Source organism: Phalaenopsis equestris, unplaced genomic scaffold (genome assembly GCF_001263595.1).
Source record: "Phalaenopsis equestris unplaced genomic scaffold, ASM126359v1 Scaffold000574, whole genome shotgun sequence".
NCBI lineage: Eukaryota > Viridiplantae > Streptophyta > Magnoliopsida > Asparagales > Orchidaceae > Phalaenopsis > Phalaenopsis equestris.
This window is the reverse complement of record NW_018165014.1, coordinates 117643-137080: the sequence shown is the minus strand read 5'-3', so window position 1 is coordinate 137080 and position 19438 is coordinate 117643. Positions and strand designations below refer to the sequence as shown.

General features: G+C 33.3%; 1 protein-coding gene across 2 annotated transcripts; it reads left to right on the top strand.

Moving 5' to 3' along the window:
- The first annotated feature begins 219 nt into the window (after positions 1-219).
- LOC110029465 lies at positions 220-13888 on the top strand. Of its 2 annotated transcripts, XM_020731768.1 has the most exons (4): positions 220-589; positions 8031-8175; positions 10140-10433; positions 13831-13888. In XM_020731768.1, exons 1-3 carry the CDS (start codon positions 513-515, stop codon positions 10410-10412), a joined length of 495 nt encoding a protein of 164 aa, XP_020587427.1. In that variant the 5' UTR covers positions 220-512; the 3' UTR covers positions 10413-10433; positions 13831-13888. The 2 variants fall into 2 exon arrangements, with proteins under 2 accessions (XP_020587427.1, XP_020587426.1); XM_020731767.1 differs by lacking the exon at positions 13831-13888 and having other exon boundaries at positions 10140-10571.
- Positions 13889-19438: the final 5550 nt, after the last annotated feature.

Genomic DNA, 19438 nt, shown 5'->3' with positions numbered 1-19438 from the left:
TATAGCCTTTGTAACTCTCATGTAACCTCTTTATAAATTATTTGTAACTTATAAATGAGTTTCGTACTTCTGTAATTTCATGAATAAAAATAAGTTATAGAGATCTCCAAGACAGTGTAGTTATACGGAGATTAATACAGGGTACTTCTGTAATTTCATGAATAAAAATAAGTTATACAGATCTCCAATTAATACAGTAGTATAACCCATGTAACCTCTTAACCCCTGAATAACCCCTCAATTTTCCGACTTCGACGGAGATAATCGGCTGCCCTGTTCGGGAGAACTAAAATCTAAATCGGAAGAATACGCTGTGCGGGAAGTCGGTGTCGAACACGGGAATCGATCGTAAGCTGCGGGAGTGAAGCTCTTGAAGGCGGCGTGCTGGCGGTCGCGGCTGGAGTTGGCCACGGGTACGTAATTTGTGCGAAGTGAGAGGAGTTCGCGCGGTTTGGTTTGCGTGCAGTCCTGTTCGGTTCTTACACCATCAATCTCTCTACCTGCTCGAAGAAATGTCTCACCGACAGCGTCAGTCAGAAGGCTCATGGTTCTCCATGCGTAACTTTCCCAAAGCTAGAAGGTTTTTAAGGTGAGGCTGGGTGACTCGAGAGTGGTTTCTTCATTGAAAGTAATCTCTGTTGAGTCCCTAATTCTTTAAGGCGTGTTTTTTTTTTTTTTTTCGTTTAGCATTGAACTGGCTAGCCTTATCTAGTCCTAATCCATCTCTCACTTCATTGCGTCTTTTGCACGGAGTCTTGTGGTACATGAGACTCGTCTAATCAAGTTTTGTTCCGCTAAAATTATAATTTGCAGACCTAATGGATAGGTTCATTTCTTCTGATCTCTTGAATATCTTTATTTTTTTCCTACTTCTTAAATTTGCCAGATTCGTTTGGAAGTACTGAGCAAGTTTTTTTGTTTTGGTTAGAATTACAATTATCATTTGGGTTCGGTTTGTTTGTACATTAAATCAAATTTAAACAATATATGATCCTAGAACTATATCCAAATGATTTTGTTACAATAGTTAATGTGAATCTTAGATTAAGCATTTAGTGGTGTTTTTGGATATTGGATTTTTATTAAACTTGCTTTAATCTTCTTTTCCCACCAAAAGGATGGTGACATTAATATGTTCGTGGATTGCTACCATGAAACAATGGGCATCTCTTCGAACGAATGCTGACTCCTAGTTGTTTGATAGGAAGGAATTAATAAAAAATAAGAACAACTAGGCAAGAAAAGCTTCTTGATTTTATTATCAAGAATCACAGCTTTTATAGTTACAAACAATATGAACCCATATATGCGAACAAACCAAAAGAAGTTAAGCTGTTTGTGACTAACTGCCAGATTATTAGATACTTCTTAACAGAACGATTATTTAGTAACAAACTCAACACAAGTACTGGCTCTTTAATCTACTTCATACTATGTCTTGAAATCCTTTAAAAGAATTAAAATCTCTCTTCATTTTTGTGATTACCATTTCCTTGTTTTAACTTGTTTTGAATTTATCATTATTGTCTTCATTACTGTTTGTTCAATTTCCACCCTCCATCTACTCTATTCCTATACAATGTCTTCATTTAAAAAAAAATTAAGAGATTTTCGTACAATTTCCACCCACCAACTTGTTTTGACTTTATCATTATTGTTTTCATTACTGTCTGTTAGTTTCCACTCAACAACTACTCTATTCCTAGACAATGCCCCAATTACCATTTCCTTGTTTCAACATGTTTTGAATTTATCATCATTGTCTTCATTATTGTTTGTTCAATATCCACCCACCAACTACTCTATTCGTATACAATGTCCCGATTTAAAAAAAAAAAAAATTAAGAGACCCCCCCAATGAGAATAAATCTACATGCAAGGTGGAGAACAAGATTAGTTAGCATAAGGAGCTAATAATCTTCCAAGTAGCATCTTGGACATTTAAATTTTCCTATTGACCAATACTTTAAACTGCTTATTACAAGGATAATTTGTTATCTTGGTGGCCAAATTAACTAAGGAAAGATTATTGGTCAATTATTCTAAAAGGCAACAAAGTGCTCCTTTTAGTAAATTGATCTTTTTTAAATGGTTTTAAAACTGAAATGAAATACCAGATGAATGCTTGGTAGGTTACTTTTGTAAGTTTTTAGGTTAGTAACATGAGTTTTGTGAAGTGATGCGACAAGAAAAATAGATATTCTAAGCTAGTTTTAGATTTTATCGAGGTGTTAATATTTTTTTTGCTTTTAAAAAGTGAAAGCTTGATGTGCCATTGTGCCGCAAAGAAATGCATCAGCCTTTAGAATAGTTAAAGGTGCCATGAGAGATGCATGGTTGGCAATGAAGCTATAGTAGTACCTTTTTTAACCAAGAAAACCACACAACTAATGGAAGAAATTTTGAGTAGGCTATTATTGTATGACCTATAATTTCCTAGTATCATTCATTACTCCTCTTAGCCATGTCACATGGCCAATGTATGCAACATTGCTTCACAAAAGAACTACATTTAGTCATTTTAACTAACATTTGACGTTTGTGCAAGCATTAATGGACCAATATTAAGTGCTCTGTATGATCATCCATAGATGTGCTAAGCCAATATACCATCTATATAGTTGAATGCCATATGACCAAACTCAGGTTCAAGAGTTGGATAGCATACTGAAGCGGACCGCCAAATTCTATTGTCTAGTTGTTCTGTCGAGTTGACAAAGTAACGAATGTGAATAGCTGAGTATCGGCTGCGTCGTGTACCAACTATTGAGTTCGAGTTGCTATTTCACCTACTACGATCAGCTCGCCCATTTGGCAAAGGGACGAGATTGACCTCATTGTCTAAGAGATAGTCTTAATCGAGAAAGGCAACTCACCCTAAAATCAAATTGTTTTGCACCAAATTATCTTAAAGGCCGAGTAGGTCGACAAATATTTGGCCTGACGAGCGTATGGGAAATAGATATTGAGATGCAAAAGATGACAAAATAGGATAAATCGGAGATTGTTAGGGATTTATGTGTAATAAATATCTATTTTGTATTTTATGAGAAAACTCTCTATAAACAGAGAAAAAATCACGTAACAAGAGATCGATCCTTGAAAACTATTTTTTAAACAATTTTCTCCCCTAAAAGAGAGCGATATTCCCCCTCAACTAGCTCACCCCCACTCCTTAACTTTTTCTTTGAGGTGTGAGTCCTCAGATAAATTGAGATCCAACATCATTGAAAAAATGATTTTTTATTTTTTTTTTGCAAAAGTCTAGACTCATTAAAGGATTTGAATGTAGAATAGGTGTTTGTTAGTCCGAAGGGAATCACTAGAAACTCAAAATGATAATCATATGTACAAAAAAACATCTTATGAATATCTTCGTGGTGCGTATTGATCGTCAATCCAATTTGGAAAAACTACTGCACCTTATAATCAATTTTGGGAATTGGGAACTTTTCTTTGGGAGCTCACACAAAAACATCAATTATCATTACTCTTCTTTACTAGTATAGCACGAATTGAAAAAAGCTTTGGATTGCTTGAGTGATCCAAATGGCACACATTTCTTTGACTATTCAACATTTTTTTGAAAGAGGGGATATCATTGTGGACGCATGTTGATAGGTTAGCTCCCACCACTAAATTAATATGATGATAAATAATGCAATTAGGGGAAAACTATTGTGGAGTATCAAATGCTATTTTGAATTTAATCGAAATAGAGTATATTGAAGGTGGTAATTGGTTGTGTAGTGCAAACGATATATCATGTTATCACGTGAAAATCTCTTTAATATCCTTTATTTTCAAAATATTCAATATAACTTTTATTAATAATCCCTTGTATTTGGTGAAATATTATTATTTCTGATGAAGTGCCGGTTTGCCATGAAGTTGGGTAATTTTTTTCTATCAAGGAAATTGCTCAGCCAATGCCTTATAATCATGCAACATAGACCCCAAATTTTGTAACTGTAGCATCTTGAAAATGGGATGAGCATCCTTCAAAACTAACATGGACAAATTCATGATAAAATGCCTACCCTATTGCTGCGACATTTCTTCCTACGTAGCAAAAGTTTGATATTTCCAGTTACTACCTTATGCAGCTTTGTTATTGAGATAGGAGTTCCCAAATAATTAGCCGCATGCTCTAGTATCATCTTAGAAGTGCTTTCGTTGATAACTATTACTCTAGATAGCCTTAAACGGTGAGAATTTAATTGGCTGATCAGCTTTTAAATTGATTCAACCCAAAAGCCTATAAAATTTACTTTGGCATTTATCTTTAGAATCATCATCACAATTAAAGCATAAGCCTTATTTTCAATTGGAGTTTTGCGGGGTAGTGTTTTGCATATTAATAAATCATGTGATGATGAAGGTGTTGTAGGCTTGGTTGTACCAGAATTAAAAGGAGAAGTTATTGCACCCAATTGTAAAACTATCATGGGTAGCTTAGTAGAAATAGATGAGGTTTGAATGTATTATGCAACCTTGGATGACATGCTTCTCTATAAGTCTTGATCATAACTTAGTGTAGAGATTGCATCTAAGCTGTAATCAAATTAACTTTTGGTTCTATGCATCCTCACTATTCCATAGCATCCCATTATATCAGTGTTTTAATAATCAAAAGTTCTCTACATTGAGTTGGTTTCAAACCAAAAATGAAAAAGTTGACAATTGAAAAATCAGAGAGTTATATTGTGTATGGGAGATCTTAAAATGTTGTTTGACATGAAAAAAGTGCTTATCTAAGTTAGTTTTCGTCACAACCTGCATTAGCCAAGACAGAAACAAATGCTCAGATGGTGGGAACTAATTTCTATATTCATTTACTATTTAATAGATGAAAGATTCACTATACAAATTATATATAAACATCAAAATTAAATCTATCTCATTATTGGTTGATCGCATTTTCTATACATTTTTTTCTCTTCTATCGTTCATCTTTTAATCAATTAAATTAATCTGAAAAGTTAACTTAAAAATAATCACGAGCTAAACAAACCATTGAATACTCGTACTCTTAAACTATAGTAATACAATAAAAAAAGAAAGCAATATAAATGTTAGTTACTTTTTTTAATAAACCAATATAAGTATTTGAGATTGCTATTTAATGAATGTTATATCAACAACATACCATTATTATTTTGTATATGTACAACCGTCACAGAAACACTCTCTAAATAAATTATACCACTTAAGGTACTTCAATATCAATATTTTTTGCATTTACGTACATTTGGTTGACTCAATTATAGTCAATCCTACGCATACAAGAATCTAATAAAAGTATCAATTTCTAATAATAAATATTTATTTATATATGTATATGTATATGTGCACTCTAAATGTATAAAATTCTTATATTAATATTATAATTACAAAAAAAAAGCTCTCCTTTATAACACTATCATCGGTCGGGAAAAATATTACATCAGAACTCCTGACCTCGAGCTACGTTCGGAGTCCACTGATATGAGGACACATGATTTCAAGAAAATGAGCTTTTTTACTGATATGAGGACACATGATTTCAAGAAAATGAGCGTTTTTCTGTGATCCGACTCGATAACACAGGAGAATATTCCTCCTGTGTTATTCCACGTTATTTGGGTGTTATTGTAGTGGTATTGATGTGTTATTGTGTTATTATAACACCGGGTATATTCCCAAAACACAATAACACATGAATACCACCATAATAACACATCAATTATGCAGAATAACACAGAGGGAATATTCCCCTGCACTAAAACGATTTTTTTTATGTTTCTGTCACCTCCACGTGGCGTCATTTCATTGGACTCCGAATGTAGCTCTACGTCAGGAGTCCTGGTGTAATATTTTTCCCATCAGTCGAGCCCTACGCACGTGACCCGTTTCTCTACACGCGGGAGAACTCTGACATCGGCTCCCTCCCGCACGAGCTCCCTCTGCTACTGCGATCGACATCACCTCGTCCTTCTGCACCGAGCACAAGTTGCATTCAATCTCTTCTCTCGCAGTGAAGACATCGCAGCTAGGGTTGGCCGGCCTCTTCTTCCTTACGGCTTCTTCTTCCTTTGCGCTCGCACGCTCCACCTTTGCACGATCCGGCGTCGCAGCTGCTGATCTTCTCCTCCGTCCAACGCTAGCCTCGTCTCCTCTACTTGAAAGGTAAGTCGTCTGACAATTTATAGATAAAAATTTCATCTCATTAGCTTCCCGACACTTCTTACTTCCTCTCCTCCCTCTTCAGTTTATTGTGAAAAAATTCTGTTCGGACTTCGGACGTAGCTCACATGTAGACTCTAGTAATATGCCACACATGTGCTTCATCACGGAGGTTATTGGGGGGAGGTTATTGAAGTGAAACAACGGAGGTTATTAGGGGTTATGCAGGGGATTATTGAAGTGGAACCGCTGAGGTTATTTGGGGGTTATTGCAGGGAGTTATTGAAGTGAAACCGCGAAGGTTATTGGGTGGTTATTGTTGGGTTTATTGCAGGGGATTATTGGAGTGGAACTACGGAGGTTTTTGAGGGGTTATTGCGGCATTGTTGGAGTTAATACCCCAATAATCCCGCAATAACCCCCTAATAACTTTTTGATAACTCTCCAAATAACCTCCGCAGTTCCACTTCAATAACCTCCGCGGTTTCACTCTAATAATTTCCGCGGTTTCATTTTAATATTTTTTAGATAGGCCCGATATTAATACATATGGCGGTATATTACTGAGAATCTGCATGTAGAGCTACGTCCGGGCACAAAATTTTTTCGATTTCCTGAGTCTTCGCATCCTCTTCTCCTCTGTTCAACTCTTCATTTCCTCTTCCTTTGGTTTCCCCATTTCCTTTCCCCCGGTTACAAAAATGGTACGTTCCATTTTTAAGGATTTTCCAAAAGATCCACACATTGCAAATGCGGAAGCAAGCTTGTAACTATTGGAGGATGTTGAGCCACATTAGGTTTTGATCCTTCACCTTCGACCATTCGTACTAGTTTGTGGCCATGCCTCGAAATAGTGGGAAATGATGTAGCTTCACTAAATTACAGGAATATTAAAATTGAAGTATTCGTCAACTTTGTCCAAATATTGACATTATGTCCACTAAAATTAGTTAGTTCTATCTTTATCATTCGCATGTATGGAAATGTTTGCTGCTTTACTAAATGAATTCATTTTAAAAATGGCTTCAACTTAGTTATCCCCATTACTTTCTTCTTGCAGGATTCTATATGGTCTAGACTGAGTTGAATTCTCTATTTGTTTTTCCATTCCCATCATCAATGATTAAAACAGCTTGAGTGTTAGATTTCTGCAAACATAACGCTGAATCTCAATAATCTGATTTTCATTTTGAGATTGCATTGCTCTCAGCGCATCTGCCAGGTTTGAGCTCATCATGATCTGAATTAGAGCACAGGTTGCTACCTTCTTCGATGGCTACAGTTATCTCTTTGAGCATACATTGACCCCCACTTGCTGGACATAAGTAAAAGAAGAGAAAGTGGAAACAAATTGGCAGGAAACATTACTCTGATTTATAACCAATAATAGTAATATTTATAGTTACAAACCATGGGAACTCATCTTTGCAAACAAAACAAAAATAATCACTCTAGTTGTAAATAAGAGATTATCAACCACATACCAATCGAAACAATCACTTAGTAACAAACTCATTACAAGCTGAGGCATATCTCTCTAACCAACTCCATACTGTCTTGAAATCCTTTAATCAAACTGGAAACTATCTTTGTCTTTGAGAGCACCGTTCTTGTTTTTCATTTTTTACTGTTGTTTCCAATGTTGACTTTTTAAGTTCCACCCAACCGCCATGTTGTTCCTGTATAATGTCCTGATTAAAAAATGTGTCATTACGGGCATAATGTATAGTGTGTAATGAAGTTCATCCAATTATATTCAGTTGAGGGCTATGTCTCAATAGCCAAAATTTGAAGTTCTCTTGTTACGGTTTATTGTTGATTGATTAATAATGGCTATAGAGTTGACACTCTGGTTGTTGGTTCAGGAAATTTGGTTTTGAAAAAGAGGATATCTACTTTTGGAAGCAGATGGGGAAAGCAATGCTCTGTACTTATACGATATTTGGACTTGCGTGGTTGTGGAATGAGACATCTCCACTTGGTTGGTGGACGTTCAGGCCAAGGCCAAAGGTGAAGATGCTCTTTTTTATATATTTTGATGTTATTATTACTATTGCAGTTGTGGTTATCTAATACACAACCCATGAAAACCATTTATTGAAAAATCAACTTTGATAAAAATGCTGCCTTTCTGACTATTGCTATAGTTCCAGGACACCTTAGCTTCTTCCCATCCAATTAAAGCACTTTTTTGGCATTAGAATTGGCTCTTTGTCTAAGTTGATTGCTGAACTTCTATAATCACCATAAGGCTCTTGGGCTCATCTAATGCTAATTTGGAAGATCACTTGAGTAAATTAGATTTAAGTGGCGTAAATGATTGAATTTGATTGCCAATTACCAGCTAAGATGTTAAGTTGTGATATGAAATAGATATGATTTAGTGAGGTCTAACTGGATATGATGGTGTAAGGAACATGACTGGTTCTTGGATGGATACACTAGTTTGACCGAGTGCCTTATGGTAGGTTGTGGAGTGATTATGAGGCCTTTGATGATGGTTTGTTGGTCTTGCAGAAGCAGATGTTTTGTGGGTTTAGAGTAGTTTTTTGAGACTAGCTAATAATTTTAAGACGCGATAAATACTCAACTCACCAAGGATAGGCACAATCGTGAAGCCTCCAAGCAACTAATTAATGGAAGAGCAGTTTTACATAAAAACTATTTCATTTAATATTTTAAAATTTTATTACATATCATCACATATTTATAGCATCAAAAGACCCGGGGGCTTCCATTTTTTAAGAGAAAAATGAGATGGGATGGTTGGGCTAAGGGGGTGGGGGTGCGACCATTAAATGGGTGGAGTGGTTCTGACATGATATTTAATACAACTCATTTCACATGCAAATTTCTTTTAGGGGTCAGCCACTACATGGCTGCAATGAGCAATGAAAATATAAAAAATATAAAATTACAACTAAGTAGATAAACAAGGCATGAAAACAATTCTAATTATGGGAATCGACATGACCTCTCTTGATCATGGAATTTAGTTTGTTAGGATTTGACCCAATGTCTGATATAACCATCCCACATAGCATCTTGCATTAAATGAGGTGCACTATTGTTTTTCTTAAATGGCGACGAGCCATATTGAAGGTTTGAATTAGACACCTACCTATAATCCTCCCTTGAGCATTTCTTACTGTGTTTGTCATCCTTTGTGCCCGTGAAACTGACTTAGAAGTATAAAAGAAACACACTGAAATGATATGAGGCAACAAAATACATTGATTAATTTTTAGATCTTATAAATGTCGATTCATATGAAATTAATTTATCTTGAATCAGTTTAGCAAGGCACTCACCAACATAGGGTCAACAAAACTAAAAAATACGGTAGTCAAGCAATTGATACTATTTTAGTTTTGAAATAATATAAAAGTATTAATTAAAATGAATTACCTTTTTTGAATGATATCACTTATATGAAGGCGATTGCCGACCCCACCCCCACCCCACCCCACCTCATGCAAATTGATTGCCCGGTATCACCCTAACTTGAAAAGCCAGACGCCTCCCCTTATGCTTCCAAGACCCTCACCCATTTCCATAGTTTCTAACTATTTTTGTCTACATCTAAATCATAAAATATTATTTTAATAAACAAAGCATAGAAATGCAAAGATTTGGCCGAGATATATTTAAAGTTATAGAAATGCAAAGATTTGGCCGAGATATATTTAAAGTTACATGATTAAAAATTTGAGAACAATCATAATCGAAATATTTAAACATAAATAAAATTAACTATATATGAATACAATTAAAAAAGTCATTGATATTCAAAAATAAACTTAAAACAATGGAGTACAAAGATAATCAAATTATATAATGTTTTGAATAAAAATAGTTAGATCATCACCTATAGCAGCCATTGAATTATGCACAGGGGCGTATTTTCAAAGAATTCTCTAATTCAAATTCATCTTACTCATCAACTTAATTCTCTTCATCCATTCTATCTCCAGGAAGAAAGAGAAATGGCTCACTTGTATGAGCGAAGAAGATTCCCGTATCCTGGCGACAAGGAGGCAGTCGAGGAGTTCATTTTAAAAGGTGGTATGCTTGGGACTACCATTGGACCCAAAGGAATTGAAGACTTGGACAAAGACAGTGAGAATTTCCAGAAGAAACTGCAGTCTGAGAAGTTTGATCAAGAGGCTAAGAAGCTCTGGTCTCGCATGAAGAATGAGGTCATTCAGGAGCTTCAAGAGAATGGGTTTGAAATCAGAGATAAATGAATGATTGTAAATAAATGGCAGGTATTGCTATAGTTTCCGAACCAGGAAAATACTACTGCTTTGTAAGTCCTTTGAAGCATTAATAAACTTAAATTGTTGTTCTTTACTTGTTGTAATAGACTGTTTGTAAGGAGTCGAACTCTACTGTACTTTTTATAAATTCCCTTACATTTTTTATTTGTAAGGAGTCGAACTCTACTGTACTTTTTATAATTTCCCTTACATTATAAAAAATTGATTTCTCTAAGTTATTTTGTTCTCTTTTTTTCCGCCAGCATGTTTTCTTTACTTTCCCTGTGCATCTGATATTGTTAGTGATTTTTTGTTCCATCTTTGGGCGAGTTCCCCGAGTCCTATATGTCTTCAGGTATTTGTTCATTTTTGTGGGGTTCATCCTTCTGTATGTGAAATACACAAGATAAGGCTACTGTGGTTTATATTTACTTATTCATGTGTGTTTAAGCTAAATATGTTTCTAAGAAATTCATTTATGAATTCGATCCGCTATAAGCATTGAATTCCTTTTAGAAAAAGGAGAATTTCCTTAAGCAGGGACTAACCTTTCTTAGGAGATTATTAACTCTCCTTTAGGTCTCGCTCTTTTGGGAGCTTTTGAGCAACTCTTATAATATTTCATTGCCTGTGGCTCTCAAATCTTCCCAATAGAGGGCAATTCATACCATCTTGGCAAAACTTTCTAATATTTTTGGTCGTAATGACTCATGTTGGGTTCATTTCATAAACAAATATTGATAACTTGAAGTGGGAAATGTAGAGTTTGCACATGAATTGAAATGTGTGTAATAAATACTTAGCTTTTTGGTGAACATTTCCCATCGGAGGGATAAAATATCTTCAGGTCATCTCCGCTGTAGATTCTGGGTTCTTCTTTGCCAATTAGATAATGGGCTTGTTTGCTCCAAGTTTAGTTTATTTTTTGGTGATGATGATGTTAGGTCTAGTCTATGAAGGGTCCAACTTTCCTAAAGCTTGATTGCGAGCTACGACATTCATCTTTTTTAGTATCAGATCGACCATCTTGAATTTTCTCTTATTAACTTTTGTGTTGTAGCCATCATTCTTTTAGTTTCTTCTTGATCTAGGGAATATTGATCCTTGAGTTCCTCTATGAAATCTAGAGAGTTGTTGGAGCCTTTTTTGTTTTTTATTCTTCGTTCTTCTAAACCAGATTCTTCAAAATTCATCATGGCTAGTACCCGTTGGTTATAAACTATGTATTCCACTGGAAGCACTGCTTTAACTCCATATGACAAGAAAAAAATAGTTTTCCAATAGATATTTAAGGTGTGGTTCAAAGTGCCCACATTACTTATGGTAAAATTTCAACCCATTTATTCTTTGGGATGATGAGCTTATTGGCATCTTCTACATGATCATTAGTTTTGGAATAGTAAAAAAATGTGAAGTGAGGCATGGTGAATATCTCCTGTTTAATACAAATTCCTTCGCTTTTTGATCAGTGAATTGGGTACTGTCGTCGATTTCAATTATCATAGATAAGTCATATGTGTAAATAATGTCAATCCAGATGAATTTTTTATACATGTCAGGTATGATCCTGACCAGAGACTTGGCTTTGATCCCCTTCGAGAAGTAGTCGACCATAACTAGAATATATTTTTGTTTTCCTTTATCAGGTGAAATAGCCCAAGGATATCCATTTCCCACACCGCAAAAAGCCAAGAACTATTTATTGGATATAATTTATGTGAATGTTGCAACCCCATGAGGGTTAATCATTGATTATGTTCTTATATTTTGGAAGATTCTTTAGTATCTTTCGTTAATGTCGACTAGTAGTAACTTGGTCTCTGTTTCTGTTTGCCAAGTATCTTCCTCCAGAATGGCTTCCACATTCTCCAAAATGAAATTTTAAGACCTTTGTTGTCTCTTCTTCTTTGATGCATTTGAGAGAAACGAAATTCATCGACTTCCTTAACAATTCATCATTGTTGACAAGGTAATGTGTGGATTTAATTCTAAACTGTTACAGATCCTTGATTACCGCTAGGATGACTCCTGTAGATAGATATCCTTTAATTGGATCGATTCAACTTGCAGTAAACTCTGACTCAACTCTTACAACTTCAACCGCTTTGACTGTGGGTTGGTGTAGAGTCATATGCCATTTGTTTTCGATGCTTTCTCCCTTAGAATGGAGGCCAGCAGATTGATTTTTCTTCTGTGGAATATGCTCAATATGGAAATACTTGAGTTTACATATTTCAACAATGGCTTTACCATATATATGGGCATTATGTCAACTTGTACCTGTATGACCCATCAAATTGATTGATAACTAGTTTTGAATTAGATTTAACAAGTGTGTCACTGTAAATCTTAGAGATAATCTCAATATGATGATCAGAGCTTCATATTCCACTTGATTTTTAGTTGCGTCAAAGTTAACTTTGATGGAATGATAGTATATGAATCTAGAGGGACTTGTAGAACCATGCCTACTCTCTTTCTTTGATTTCTAGATACCCTGTCTATGTAAACTATCAAAAACTCTTCCTCATCACCGCCGACTTCTTTGTTTCCCAATCCTTTGGAAAAATTAGCAAGGAATTCAGCGACTATTTGGGCTTTAATTGTCGTTATAGGTATGAATGAGATGTCGAACTTGCTTAATTCTACCGAACCTCAAGTAGTCTCCTAGAATGATTAGGCTTTATTGTTTCTGATTTGAATGGGTGGTTTGTTATTATGTCCTTGACACAAGCTTGAAAGTATAGGCACAACTTTCTTATGGAGATAATTAACTCCAATACGAGTTTTTTCATTTTCAAGTATCTCCGTTCAACTCCTTGTTGGACTTGCTTACATAGTAAATGAGAAATTGTTTCTTGTTATCTTCTAAAACTAAAATTCAATTGACTGTCTCTTTCCTGACTCCTAGGTAGATAAATAAATCCTCTCTTGGCTTGAAATTTTATGGCATAGGAGGTGATGACAATAAGGCCTTCATTTGTATGAATGCTCGGTTGCATTCTTTGGTCCAAGAAACATGACTGGAATTATTCTTTGTTTTGAGGAATGGAAAGTACCTGTCTTCGAATTTTGATGTGAATCTATTGATCCTGTGATTCGTCAAATCAAGTTTTGCAGTTCTTTAAGTTTTAAGGAGGTGACATATAGTATGGCTGGATTTTTTTTTGAAAATTGACTTTATTCTTTCGAGTGTGAGCATATATCCTAAAAAATTTCTCGAGCTCAACCTGAAAGTATATTTTAAAAGATTAAGTGTAAAGCTAAACATTTTTAGAGCAGCAAATGTTTCCCCCAAATCTTACATGTGTTGTTCGGGCTACCTACTCTTCACTAGAAGATCATCTTGATAGATTTCAACATTTTTTATTGATGTGAGAAAATTAAATCCATCAACTTTTGACAGGTTGCTCTAACATTCTTCAAGCTGAAAGACATGACATTATCACGGTACTCTCCTGTCGTGATGAAGTCCTGTCGTGATGAAGGCGGTCTTTTTTGCATATACATGTTGCATCTTGATTTGGTGGTAGCTAAAGAAGGCATCTAAAAAATTTTGATTGAATGTCACACTGCAAGGGTGAACTAATGCATCAATTCATGGAAGTAGGTGGTTGTCTTTTAAATATGTTGAGTTATGCTTGGTGAAGTCTATTCACATTATCTATTTTTTGTTGGCCTTTCCAAACATTGCGCCATTCGCCAACCATTCTAGATATTGTACTTTCTTGATAAAGTTGGTGTATACTTCCTACTGGATAAGTTCTACTAGGGCTATCAAAAACCTCATCATTTGTGAAGAGTTAGCGTTTGACTTGATACAAAGCTTTTTCGGTTCTTTCGATGAGCAAACGAGCCGAATACACAATTTTTTTTGGGCTCAATTTATAAACAAGCTGAACAATAACATGCATGTGTTTGATCGTGTTCGGCTCTTTATTGTTTGAAATAGAAAAAAATACTTCTAAATATTTATATGTAAAACGTTGTTATTATATAGTGAAAATTATTATTTATCCATTAAATTAGGAAAAAAAAATATTAAATAATTAAAATCATATTATTAAGTAATTTGTTTTGAACCGATCAATTGATTATAAATGGTTGGCTTGGACTAAATACCAAAATTTTATCACGTCATAAATATTTAAATTAAAACCCCTAATCTAATTTCCTAAATACCATATTTGGCTTTTACTATCTCCTAAACCCTAACTTGTAGCTGTCTACATTCATGTGGTTTCGTTTAGAGTAGGGAGATTCTTCCAAGAAAACCTTTGCTAGGGTTAGGGTTTTCGCTTCGTCGTTATGCAAGTTCCTTCACATCTTTCACAAATAAAGGAGTATTCATCTCTTAATCTTTCGCTTGTAGCTTGTGTTGTGTGACTTACCTATGTGAGCTTTCTTTGTTTTGAATTTGAATTCTCCTCTCATTTTGTCATTTTTGTGATAGTTACTTGGGTAACCCCTCTCTTTTCTCTAATTTTTATTATTTGCAGAAGATATTATCCCATTTGCGGCTTGGATGTGAATATGGTTGTTTTTTTCTCTTTTTAGGTTTGGTACTTTGGTGAACCAACGATGGGAAGTCATAATATTTTGATTTATGGTGATGCTATGTTTTCTGAGTACTTATATTAATTTGGTTCTTTAGTTTGTCTTTTTGTGGTTTGAAATATTCTAATAGTTGCATGCAAACTATCAATTCTATGAAAGAAAGGAAGTCAACCCCTTTATATTATATCTTTATTGACAGAAATTTTCACATAAAAGAGCAAGAAATAGGTGGTTACAGATAGATTTAATATTGGAGTTGTATGCAACTATGATATATTTTGCTTGTGAATTCATGTGAATTGAAACTCCTCTATGAGAATCTGATTTTTTTTTTTTTTTTACTTAGAGTGATGACTATATATTGCGACAATCATGCATTTATTTACATTACCAATAATCCTGTTTTTTTATTAACGCTTCAAACATATTCAAATCGATTACCATTTTAACAGAGATCTTTTTATTTACATGAAAAATATCATTTATACTTTGTTTTGAAAAAATGGTGTGCATTTTTAGAACGATGAAGAGTACGAAACTTACAATTTTATTATTAGACATTTACATACATATCAAGTATTTACATGCTTAACATCTATAATTTTTTATTTACACACCTAACACAAATTTTTATCATCACATCAAAAACACTATCATCACTATCTTTTTAAAAGTGGATTACACCTCATGCGTAGATTAGGTGTTATAAAAGTAAATATCAAACTTTAGGTGTTAGATATGTGAGTACATAAGAATTGTATGGTATGTATGTAAGTCTTCCTTTTATTATTTAACTTGTTATAACTTGAGATATATATACTCCAACTTGAGAGTGTACCTCAATGGCTTTTGTTTTGGAGTATTTAGGTGTTAAATAGATTTCTAATAATAAAAGGAGATTGTAGTGGAATGTCCTTATAGTTGAGGATATGCAGCTGGTCATTCATTTTTCCATTGTATTTTACTTATGCTTATTTATAGCCTTGCTTGCGAGTTTATAAGGAATAGTTGTTATTTTTATTTCTTTTCAATACCCCTCAACAAAGGAAAAGAAAAAAAGAGGTCATTCCATCTCTATTCTTGCCTTAAGCAATCTACATTGGTGGATTTGCTCATTGAGATGAGAACTTGACGTGACATAAGTTTATGTGTTCTTATGTGAAGCTAATTCACTTGCATGAATGATATCTCGTGATCTTTTATTTTTATGTTTAATTATTTACAATTTCAACAATTGAATTATTCCAATATGCATCAACTAATGAACCAATGAATGTTGCCATAGAATATGGAAATAATAGTTCTCATAATGTTTCTCAATCTATTGAAGTAGTTATTGGAAGTATTAGTATTGATATGCAAGCTAATAATAGTAGGAAAAAAATAAATCAACTGTTTAGGAGTACTTTGTAGATGTTGAATCCAATTCCAAGGGGTTGAAGTTTCTTTTGTTCAATGCGTTTGTTGTGGTGTCGAATTACACAAACTATAAATAGGCACAACATCACAGTTTCTTAGATATATTAAAGAGTGTGAAAGATGAAGCAAAGAGTCAAAAAATCATTGAATTATCATATAAAAGACAGAAGATGCTGAACTTCTTGGCTTTTGAAACTGACACTACATTAGAGATTCATATATTATATGATCGCAAACATTATTATCAACAACTCATAAGAGAGACAATTGTCATGATTATAATTATTTATGAGTATCCATGCTTGATAATTGAACATACATGGTTCACTATATTGTTAAAAATGTTGAATTCTAACTTTGAGAGTGTTTTAAGGAAGATCATAAAAAATTATTGCATGAAAGTCTGTGAGTGTGAAAAAGAAAATATTAAAAATTACATTAAAGATGTGCATAGAGTGTCACTAAATGTAGTTTATTGGATCTATAATCAAACAATAGGACATATGTGTTTATCTGCTTATTACATGGATGAAACATGTATGTTGAAGAATTTATATATAATTTTATGTAGTTAAAGTCATCATATACTGATGCTTAAATATTTGATGCTATTTGTGAATGTTTGTTGGACTTAATGCTCGAAGACAGTCTTTACAATTATTTTAAATAATGCATGTAGTAATGATATGTCGGGTTGTTCATTAAACACAAATTTTAATTTATGGGAAAAGTTGCACTTTCGTGATTTTTTTTCATGTTAGGTGTTGCATGCATATTCTTAATATAATGGTCTAAGATGGGCTATATGAGGTTTAAGATATCATTCAAAATATCAGTCGCTTTGTGAAATATTTGAAAAAATTACTAGTGAGATTACATAAGTTCGTAGAAGTGGCTAAATAATTAGGAGTTTCAATCACAAACTCTTTATGTATTGATGTTTGTACTAGGTGGAGCTCAAATTTGAATATGTTGGAGTTTGCATTTATTTATCACAATGTTTTTCATCTCTATGCAATTAGAGATGATAACTATAAATGATTGTGAGCTAACTCAGATTGGTTGAAATTTGAGAAAATTTGAATGTTTCTTTCAATTTTTAATAATTTTACTAAGTTGATCTATGATATTGTTTATCATACTTCAAATATATTTCTTCCTACAACCATGCATGTTAAGATGATTTTGATAAGGGAGTCAATTTTAGAAGTTGATTATATGATAACAATGACTTTGAGCAAGCAAATTAAATTTGATAAATATTGTGGAGAATACAATATTCTAATATTTTTAAACCTTAGATTCAAACTGAAGTTTATCAGTTTCACATTTTTAAAGATATTTTCATCTGACGAGGCTGATCGTAATTTTAAATCAAATCAAGATGTTTTTTTGAGAAATATATACAGACTATGTTATTGATTGCAAATCTCATGGTCCAACAAATAATGTTTCACGGATGGAATCTTCATCTGTAGTTGATCCTATAATTTGTCATATGAGTTTGACTTTATGATTGGTTTTAAAGATTTTGTGGTAATTTCTAAATCCGTAGAAATATATAAGCCGGATTTACATGTACACCTTGAGGATGGATTATTTGTGTGCATAAGCAAAAATTTTGAAGTGCTTGGGTGGTGAAAGATAATTATACTAAAGTATCACAGCTTTTCTATTATGATTTGAGATATTTTATTATAACATATAACTACAGTTGCCTTAGAATCTGATTTTAGTGTTGGTAGTAGAGTGTTGGATGATTATAAAAATAATTTATCTACTGAAATTATTAATACATTAGTTTGTGCATCAAATTTAATTAAACCTACTAAAATGATATAAATACAACTTTGCTAATCATTTCATTTAATATTTTTTTTTTAATTCTGTTTCTTTCTTCTTAATACCAAATACTGAAATTTATCTTATTTAATTATCTGCAGCAAGAGATACTTGAAGTTGAAAATTTTAATATTCAACTACTAGACATCTAAAGTCAATTCTACTCTACAGAAGTCTTTGATGTCTCTGAATTTATCTAACTGTTGCAAATTGTGGAAACTATTTTCTTGGCTTATATAACATGTTATTTGTGTTTTTACTAATTTGATGTTGTGTTTTATTTTGTGTATGTTTTAATATATTTATTTATGTAGTGCAGCTTTGCAACCCTTCTATATCTGGCATGCCATAAATTTTGTGCAACCATGTTGAAGATTATGATTATTAAAGAGTTTGTGCTGATATTTAAGATAACCATCTATGTTAAAATTGGCATGGCTTAATAACATGATGCAAACCTTTATATGAGGTTGATATATATAAAGGTGACATGACAATAAGATGGATGACATAATCACTTTATGCTACCCTTTAGATTATAGCTGAAATTAATATTTCATCTTAAATTTGAGCCTCTATAATTGGATATATTCATATGCGGTTGATGTTTTTCCATGATCTTTATTGTTGTTGCCATATGATGAAATTGTAGCTAATATTCCATCTCATTATGTTTTTAGGTGATTTTTATTTTTTCTTCAATGTTTAAATTGATTATCCAAAATAGTTTGTTGGAATGTATGTTACCATAACTTTATTTATATAACATTGCATTTAATATAAATGTTTGCATGTAAATTTTGTTTGTGCTTTCAATTGCTGCAAATACTTGCGTCATTTTTTGTTGGAGTTTTGGTCAGAGCTAGGCATTCTTCAGTTTATCTGATGTGATGTTTGTTCGAAATTCAAATTTTGATAGCGTAAGGATGTGTTTGTTTTCTCACATTTTCTTTTATTCCTCATCTTTAAATTAAATTGGCTTGCTTTGAGGAGTTTCGTCCTGTTAAATCATGTTGTTTTGGGTTCATTTATGCAATTTCATAAGGCGATCCAATTATTTAAGTTGGCATGTGACAACTTCAAAATTGAGATGTTTTTGTTTGTATTTCTGGCTTTGTGGAGTTTCAGGTGTTTTGGCTTTTTATTTGTATTTATAGCTTTCTTTAGATGATGGATTTATGCATCACATGTTGTAA

Bases quoted from the DNA above. Each gene is read 5' to 3' on its own strand.
- LOC110029465 (XM_020731768.1), top strand. From the start codon at position 513: ATGTCTCACCGACAGCGTCAGTCAGAAGGCTCATGGTTCTCCATGCGT. The intron at 590-8,030 runs GTGAGGCTGGGT...TTGTTGGTTCAG, and splicing joins AAAGCTAGAAGGTTTTTAAG to GAAATTTGGTTTTGAAAAAG. The intron at 8,176-10,139 runs GTGAAGATGCTC...TTCTATCTCCAG, and splicing joins CGTTCAGGCCAAGGCCAAAG to GAAGAAAGAGAAATGGCTCA.